General features: G+C 49.0%; 1 protein-coding gene across 1 annotated transcript; it reads right to left on the reverse strand.

Annotated features, from left to right (window-relative positions):
- Nucleotides 1-793: 793 nt before the first annotated feature.
- LOC119390960 (tubulin polymerization-promoting protein homolog) lies at nucleotides 794-9,529 on the reverse strand. Its single transcript, XM_037658674.2, is given in 5 exon segments — nucleotides 794-2,334; nucleotides 4,850-4,982; nucleotides 6,576-6,793; nucleotides 9,131-9,301; nucleotides 9,304-9,529. Coding segments are annotated over 5 exon segments (879 nt in total). The 5' UTR covers nucleotides 9,478-9,529; the 3' UTR covers nucleotides 794-2,151.
- Nucleotides 9,530-9,762: the final 233 nt, after the last annotated feature.

A 9,762-nucleotide genomic window follows, 5' to 3' on the forward strand; every position in this document is an offset into this window, starting at 1 on the left:
CTGTCTCGGTCGTCATCTTTTCCACTTTTTCGCGCTGTCACATGAGATAGTATATGATTCGGGAATCCCATGTTATTTTTTCTTCGCAGTTATAGGTCCTCCATCGACCATTACTAGATTTCGCACTTCACTAAGGTCAAGCTGCATCGTCCCGTTATCGGCCATGCCTTTTATGTGGGCGTTTCACATCACTTAACAAATAACCATATAATTACCGCATTGTCCCTGAGCTTTTTAATACCTAAGTGCCAACAGTTGCGAGCAAAATCTCCGGTTTCTTGCCTGCAGTCATTTCATGTCCACAATCAGTAATCGCAGAACAGTCCACATGTTCGGAATGTAAAAAGTTATAATATGCATGTGCACCTCCTCGCCAACGCCAGCACGAACAGGAAACTTCATCCTGCTTTCCATCCACTTACTGACGCAGCAGAAAATTTCGAAAATGCAGTAGATTGGTCCCCGTGCAGGCTGACGAAGCTGCGGTTGATCTCTGGCGTGTAACGACGATCAGTAACGTGCGTCACGACTCACAACGGACGTCACAGCCTCTTTGAGTGTGCAGCGCTCCCCTGCAAATCACCCGGGCCGTTACGCATCCATCCAAGCGCATATCACATAGTTGTACACGCGCAACGGCCAGTACATCCGTTGTGCATTATGCAGTGTCGCCCTCCGTTTGGCTCATTCGACAAAGTAGGGCAAGTAATTTTCCTTGAACGCGGCCAGTTCTTATCAGACGAGAAACACTGGGAGACCACAGTGACATACTTCGTCGACCCAGACACGTTGATGCACGATACGCTTCACTTTTTATTGAACACTACAGCGACAACAATGAAAAGTACACAGCTTGAATAAACACAGAACAGGGGTGTAAGTCAGCTGTAAGAACTTCGTATAAAAATCTTGTGTGGCGCCACCATGTAAGCCATAATTTGATGTACAGAAAAATGACACTACCCCGTCTTACAGCCTCCTACCAAGAGAAGCGTTGACACGGTATATACCTGTATATAGCTGTGAACAAATGAGTGAGGCTGATTTCAAACGCTACGTTCCCACTTTCTGAACTTGAAGCTAGGCAGTTACATAAGGAAGCACATTAACTATAGGCCCTATAAACAACTGCATCCAAGTTTATTTCTTTCTTTTTTTGGCCGATGGCATTTGGGAGACTTCTTAGTTTGGCAACACGAGAGGTTTGCTGTTTAGGAAGCATATAAATGACTGATGCTTTTTTTTTTCGTGCGCAGAGTAAACAAGAGATCAGACCAGTGCAATATTGCAGAAAGATGATGGTGAGACGATTCAAGTGTGCTTCCTTCGTTTAAATCGCCAAGCTTATAGTCCCTGCTTCCCATTCCACGGCCTCAATTTATATCCTTACCAACTTCCCTGGACTGAATCTTTGCCGTTCGAGAAAGTGAAACAGCAGCTTGCAAACATTGGCAGGCTTCCGTGAGCAGGATAAACGGCTGCAACACAGCAAGTACATGCGGGGCAGTGACTCCCATTCAAACCTCGAGGAAGGAAACATTCATGCGGATGAGCGCACTCTTGGTGCCAAAGTTTGCCCGTTTCTGCTTCATACAGTATAGCTGCGTATAGCACTCTTGGAGGTTATACTTTTCTTTTTGCGGGTTAGTTTCCGATAATAACAAGCTTCGTAGGAGATAGGATGGCTAACGCGTGAATATGGTACATTACGGTTGTGACCTTTCCTGCAGCGTTCTCTGTTCCACTCTTCTAATTCTCGCCGTGCCAGGCGCACTTTGCAACGTCATTCGAACCACTTTTAAGAAACTGTGCCTTTCGATCACCTTTACGGGGAAGGCGCTCGTTTCTAAAGATATAAGCCGATGCGTGCCGTGAGCGGCTATATGCGAATCCCTGCACCAAGCGGCTGCTGAGGCCTAATAAGCGTGAATCACAGTTTCCAAAACGAAAAAAAAAAATAGTTTAAAAGGAGGCATCGTGTGCCGCAAGCAGGGCGCGCGTGATGCAATGTCGCCTCCTGCAGGCTCGTCCGTGGACAGCAGCAGCGGGACTCCACGACGTGCTGCTCGTTCGCTGCACTGGGCGCCACGTGGGTGGTGCCTGTCCGCGCTTCCGGACGGGTCGGTGCGCCCGCGAGCGCGGCGAGCGCCTTCAGTGGGTCTTGTTGTAGTTGCCCTCGTCCTTGTAGCCGCTCACGTAGCCGGAGTCCGCGGGAACGTCCTGGCGGCCCTCCTTGCCCCGACCCTTGCCGGTCTCGTCGAAGCGCTGCTTGTGGGTGCCCGTGTACTTGGTGTGGTCCGTTAGCCGAGCCACAGCTCCGCCCGTGGCCACCGGCTGCGGTGAAAGAACACCAGCGCGAAGGTCGTCTACGGGTTAGACTTCGAGACGGAAAGGCGTATAGTAATGCGCCTCATCACGTGTCTACGCATTTATACAGCGCTAATGCGTAGACACGCGTTTCGCTTTACGTCTTTACTGCATAGCGTGAACCTGAACACGTGTTAATGACGTCTTAGTCGAAATCAAGAAGGATAAGAAATGGGCATGGGCGGGACATGTAGTGGAAAGCCAAGATAACCTCTGGTCATTAAGAGCAACCGACTGGTACCAAGAGAAGGCAGGCGTGCCAGGGGGAGGCAGAAAGGTAGGTGGGAAGATAAGATTAAGAAGTTTGCGGGGATAATGTGGCCGCTGCAAGCACGCAGCTAGCACGGAGGCCTTTGCCCTACAGTGGGTGTAGTCAGGATGATGATGATGATGTGAGCGTGATGCAGCGAAGTTATTGAACAGCAATTCTTTAATTAGTGATGGAGCAATCGCCCGAACGTCACAAGCCTCGATGCGGTTCACACCCGTATTTGATCGGGATTCACTGCTTTAAGATAATTCTCAGTAACAGCCCGTTGCGAACGCACAGCCCATTTGCCACCTGATAGCTTCCGACCGCAGCAACTTAAAGGTAGGAATGCATTTGTGCCGTAACGATTAAGTGTAAGTTTTGTGTGATAACACGTGACGACAGCAAACACGGCTGGTATATCGGTGAAAAACGCTAGTTTACTCACGCTACATGCTCACATTGTTCAGGAGCCGACAAACTTCTGATACGGGCTGTAGAAAGCAGGCATCGACTCTTTGAAAAAGTCAGACCACCTTAATTACGTTGGAGAGGTATTGTCATGGGAAAGCTCTAATTCCCATCTGTATATAAGCAGAACTTTTCATGACACCGCTATATTGAACAAGAACTACATTCCATGTTCATCCGTATATATCCCACAGAAAATCTGGTGAAATTTTAGCGCATTCAGTATCAAATCTAATTCGATATTTCTTTCTTAAATTTGAACAGTACAACAGTTCAACAACACTAACGTGGGAGCCAGAAATCCGCGTATAGCGTGCTTTGGTTCTCGCATGTGCGTCTGGGATACCGGCGATCAGTCCGAGAGTGTCTCTGCAGGCGTTCCCTCGAATCGAGAGTGAATCGATATTTGTGGGTAGAATCCACGTACGAAGAACTTGCTGGCAGGGCACCCCAGCTGGCGTGTGCGCAGTTTATGATCGCACGGTACAGCGGCCGCCGTGCCACTATATATAGCGACGTCACAAATGACATGCCAAAAGCGCGGTCATTATTGGAGGGGATTATATAGTCAGATATTTCATATTGAAATTTCGGGTTGAAATCTGCTTTGAGAGCTCAGTTATGTTCTCTTATGTATAACGATATTGATCTCTCTAGTCTCATACCGGTGTTCCACGGTTTTCTCCACACTCATTGGCTCTTTTTGCAGCTTGCGTAAAGGATACAGATCAGATCAGGCCCGATCGCGATCAAAAGTGACTGTGTTTCAACGGCATTAGTTACAATGAAAAGCTAGACAGTTGAACGACCATATATATAGCATGGTCCTTTTATTACAAATACATACTGAAACTCGGACGACACGGCTGCATCCTGGTTTCATTACGTGTGTAATGAGAGGCAACTGCAAGAGTGTTTACGTATGTTTCAGACATCTTATGTGTGTATATAAGGAAGACATACTTGTACACGTGTGACGAGAGACTATCACGTTACTTAGCAAAACGCTGGACCCATTGCCGTGGTATATGATTTTTCTTTCTTATTGCATAGGTGTATGCTACACGGCTAGTTAGGGGATCAGAGCACTCGGAAGCAGCTTGCTTTCCTCTCGTCCTTCCGGTTGTTCGTAGAAAAAAAAAAACAGATCTAGGAGTGGAACGTGCATAAATTTCATTAGTGAAACATTGTTCGCTTTTTATATATTCAAGTAGTGGTGCCCATTAGGATCAGCTTTCTGCTGCTACTTATTGCTTGGAGGGTGTGAAGTACATTCGAAGAACGTTCATCCTGCACCTTGACGTACTTTCCATCGACATAGATTCTGTGATAGATGTGAAAACCACACACACACACACACACACACACACACACACACACACACACACACACACACACACACACACACACACACACACACACACACACACACACACACACACACACACACACACACACACACACACACACACGCACACGCACACACACACACACAGGTGGCCTATGAGAGATGTCGTGCGGCACTCTAGAACAAGCTTTATCAGCTAGGCGTGTTCTTGTGCTCATTATTATATGTGCAGGAGCTCTTTCTCATTCGATTTACGCCACTTGGAATAAAGCCGCATTGGCAAATATTTACAAATTTTCTTAGAACAGTTCTTTCAGTAGCACTTTGCTTCTCAGTACCACAGTTGAGCCAATGGACTCCAGTTTGGAGTCGAGACTTGGGCCTTGTTAGTGCACAGCGTCATATATTCTTACCGTGGTGCGTGTCGTGGCAGGCGGGCCGCACGTGCTCAGCTTGTCCTTGATCTCCTCCACCTCGACCTTCTTGTTTTTCGCTATCACCTCCAGGAACTGCTGGTACTCTTTCAGGTTCAGCGCCTTCTTCGTCCTGTCACAGGGAGCAGAGGAAAGAGCGCGTGAGCACACGTGCACAGATCAACAAGGGCGGAAGTATCTACCGTCGAGAATCCGTACTTTTTTTCAGCTGCCCTGTATTTAACCAAAGCGGCGTTTGCGCGGCATCAGGCGGTGGGCCCAGAGTACAGATGTCTCCTGGTATTCCGCGTTCTTTTGTTTTTAAAGACGATAGTCTTTCTTGGGGAACTTAAACGCAGAAATTTTGGTCTGTCTGTCTGTCTGTCTGTCTGTCTGTCTGTCTGTCTGTCTGTCTGTCTGTCTGTCTGTCTGTCTGTCTGTCTGTCTGTCTGTCTGTCTGTCTGTCTGTCTGTCTGTCTGTCTGTCTGTCTGTCTGTCTGTCTGTCTGTCTGTCACCTGATTTAGCGACCCGGCCAAAGTTGAACCACTTGCTTACCGCCCAACCATCTTGAACTGGTACGGCTGTTCATACTTGTGAACGTTGTCGATCAAAAAGTAAATATTACGCATATCTGAGGCGCAACATCACTAGGTAAGTATTAGGTGGTGTGTTCCTTTAATAGAAAATACATAGATACATAATTCTAAACACCTTAGTTTCTTAAGCTGCGCTGAAAGTGCCATATGCGCGCCGACGAACGCCCTCTGCCACGGAGGAAGGAAACCCTCTGCACAAGCTCATTTTTCCCGACGTATTGCCAGATGGCGTCCATATCTCACGCAGCGCCTCCTCTATCGTCTTTATACGGCATTTGCAGCGGAGCACGCAGATACGCGGCCAATTTTTTCAGTTTTTTTTTTTTTTTTTTGCTGAGTTACTTTATCACATTGACGTTTAGAAATATTCTTGTGTATAGTGGCACAGTTCGACTCGTGAAAATGTAGGCACCTAAAGCGAGCAGGAAGTAGCGTAGTGTAACCGACTCGCGTGGCATGCAGAGGTCACAAGCGCTGCTGGGCAGATCTTGCGCCCTCTGTGGGTCTCCTAAAGGGACCGACAGCCGATCGCCAACACGCAGTGGCACAATAGTGTGACCACAAGATGTCATGCCATGCAATAATGGAGGCTGGAATGATGTCGTTTAAAAGAATATCATTGAATTAGCAGACATAGTCACGCAGCCTATAGCATCACTCGGCGTTAAACGGTCATAATCAAATGTACCACGTAGCCTCGCATATATGCATCTACCGTTTATATTACCAGCTCGAAGCACCGAGCACCTCATGTAGTTAGACGAACTGGTTGTTTTACTTTTCCCAGAAACGCCCGCGGAAGATTTTATAATCTCGCCATATCTGGATATGTGAGGGGGGTATTGTTCTAAATTTCCACAATAACGTCTCCACCACTTACCACCTCTGCGCATGCTCTACAGCTAAGCACTGCGTGCGCAGCGCGGCTTAACCGCAGCGAGCATGTCCAAAGGTACCAGATGGCAGCGTAAGCAGTAAGCTGAACTTCACTAAGTGAAACATTCCAGCTACACTGCAAGGTTTCTGCTAAGACACAATGATATCGGGGAGCCCCGACACGTAAAGAGAAAAAAGAAAAGATGCCGCAGCGTGTCGATGCTTGAAGTACACCACGGGAATGGTCACTCACTTTGCGACCTGCTTGAAGTAGATGCCGGTGTCGGTGGTGGTGATCTTCTTGCCGTCGATGACCTTGGCCTGCTTGAACCACTTGTCGCTGTTTGAGAGCGTGATGGCGTCGCCCGTGCTCTTGCTGTCGCCGAACTTCGCGAACGCCTTGAACTGGCCGTCGAACGACGTCGGCGGCACCGGCGAGCCCGGCGCGGGAGATTCCGGCGGCGTCGCCATCTGCGAAAGCCACGAGGTGAGCCGTAGAACAAACGCCGCAGCGCAGCACACCGGCCGCCTCACACACGCGTGTGCGGGCGCCTATAGGCGTGGCTCCGGAACGCCGTCTCCGCTTCACTGGTTTGTCAAAAGACAGAACGCGACAGAACAAACTCGCTCAAAAGAGAGAGAGAGGAAGCAGAACGCGTCAGTCTATCTGTTCTAGGCCGCTGCACGTTCGAGCATTTGTGTACGTGATTCCAAGCTTTCTTTTTTTTTTTTTCATTTCATTCATTTTCCCGTTCATAAACTAACCTGCCGTTATCGAGCGCACGTTTATCTTGTTAGCACATTCGAGAAAGAGAATTGTAGCTGCAAAGAGCGCACAACCGTAAAACAAAACCGTGAACACAAAACCACGATATGATTATGAGGGACGCCGTAGTGGAGGGCTCCGGAAATTTCGACCAACTGGGGTTCTTTAACGTGCACCTAAATCTAAGTACGCGGGCATCAAACATTTTCGCCTCCATCAAAAATGCAGCCGCCGCGGCCGGGATTCGTTCCCGCGACCTTCGGGTCAGCAGTCGAGCGCGATAACCACTAGACCACCGTGGCGGGGCGTAAAACAAAACCGAAAAATTCGGAAAGTATGCCACAGGTCGGTGTTCATAGACAGAAATACTTTGCAGGGGTGCCGTGCCTTGCTAATACAGCTGAAAAAGAAGACAACTGCAGAGCAATTATTATTAAACTTATCAATACATTTCTAAGCCGTAAACGTTAAACCGGCAGAAAGTTGAGCTAGTTGGCAGGGATTCGTCGGGGAAGAAAGGCGTACAGACACGGATGCGGTTGTCGGGTTCCCTTGCGTCCGTGTTTGCACGTCCTACTTTCTTCTACGATAAGAGGTAACAATTTTCGAGGGGCGTTCGGGCATCGGGGACGTCCTCTAGCTACACCTACAGGTTAATACATGTAGTCGCCCTGGTGTTTCCTCGATATTACGCCTGACCTCATACAAAAGCCTACATAGCTGTATGAGGTCATGTCTTGCTGAACTGCCCATTATTCCTGGCTTTCTGAACCTTTAGTATCTCCCCCTCCCATGCTTTTCTTTCTTATCTTTGCAATTTCCTGGTTCTACTCGCGCAGAGGTAAGTTAATGGCATCGTCGACCAGTATGTAGTATGTCAGGACGCGTTTTGCGAGCCCTACAAAGTCAGCTATACTAAGCTTCATACCAGGAAGAGTGAGTCAACTTCAGTGCGTATGTTCGAGTATATAACTACCGCTATTGATGATTAACAACTTCCGAAACACATCTTGAGTGCTGTATAACGCTACCACATTGTAGCAAGTGCAGAGTGCTGTGGAAGGCATATTTGACAATGCCATAAGAAATTGATAACTAACGGCAGCTACATGGGTGCGGAGGTGAGGGGTGGAATGCGCGAGAAGTCAGCTTCTCCCTTCCTCATTCACCCCGCAGAGTCTGTTTGGCGCTTGCTTTTCTGAAGCTTTGGGTTGTTCAGCGGCGAAGCCACTTTTACGTACACTTCGAATTGATTTAGGCACGCAGAGTATACAGCGTCGGTATTCGCAGGCAGACATGCGTATGCGTTTTCACTCGGGCAGCAAGTAAAGTGTTGTGAATCTCCCCATTTATATTCGCAGTATTCGTGAATAACGCATGGATGAAAATTTCGAAGTGATACTGTACTCAATATAATATATATATATATATATATATATATATATATATATATATATAATATATATTATATATAGATATATATATATATATATATATTATATGCTATCGCATAGTACATGCAGATGAGAATGTTTAGTTGCAAAGTACGAAAGAAAATGCACGATGGAGGAGCAGGTGCAAGCATGGTCAGTGTGCACCTTACTACAGCCATTTATCGAGCGTTTTCTTTGAATTCTGGTGAACAAAAATGAACGTGTATCTGACAGTACACTCTGGCTTTGCTCTCACCGAGCGAGTGGATAGCAAAATATGTGTCGCCTGAAATCGGATTCGCTGCTTCGTGCTCAGAAGATTCATTGGGTAGCGGCGATGTAACGCTATGTTAATCGCGGATTGGTGGCTTCTCAGCTTGTAAGCTTCGATGCAGAGATTACGAAAATACAGCGCGCTGTATACCGGACGCACAAGCTTTCCGCCGCATGGTGCCGCACCGCCCTTATATCGGAATGCCACACTCCCCGTCGGGGCTCATTCCTATCGTGACTATTCCCTGTGCGTTGCTCTTGGCTGAGCGACAGTGGCGCATACCTTGCTGCTCAAGCAGAGGGCCTTTGACACGCGAGTTCCTCGCGCATACTCACGGACATGCGCATTTCGTAGAACTCCTCCCTCATCACCCTCCGAACTTCGTCCACAATGCGTTCTTGGAGGATGTGGAACTGCTCCTGGAGCACGCCCAGCGGCCAGTGTATCTCGTCAACGGCGACGGTTGACCTGCACGGCCGCTCGTCGCCCGCGTCCGAGCAGTTTCCTCGACGTCGGAGTCCGAGGCGACGACGACGCCGCCGTTGTCCACCTCCCGGCGCCTCGGCGCGTCCTCTTCGACGGACGACGGCGCCACGTCGAAGTCCTCAACCATGAGCACTTGCATGCGCCTCGAATCTCGCCTGGGCACAGGCGCCGCGTCGGTCTTGCGCACCTTGCTCATCGCTGTTAGCGCGCGTCGGCGACCGCCGATGTGCCGCTTTCTCTCTGGCCGCTTCCGGCGGCGATGCGACCCAGGTGCGCACTGGCCGCGTCGAAGACTCGTAACGCGCGTGCGAGACTCCCCGCAGGCCTCTTTTGTCTCCACGCACGAGCGTTTGTCCGACAGCGGCGGCGGATGCTCGCCCGGCGTCTCGGAGAGTGAACAGCACGTGGCGCGCCGGTGGGAGGGCCACCCAGCCACTGAGCCCGTGTCGTTCGTATCGGCGTTCTATGAAGACGCCGCGTG

This window comes from Rhipicephalus sanguineus, chromosome 1 (assembly GCF_013339695.2).
Source record: "Rhipicephalus sanguineus isolate Rsan-2018 chromosome 1, BIME_Rsan_1.4, whole genome shotgun sequence".
In the NCBI taxonomy this organism is placed as follows: Eukaryota; Metazoa; Arthropoda; class Arachnida; order Ixodida; family Ixodidae; genus Rhipicephalus; species Rhipicephalus sanguineus.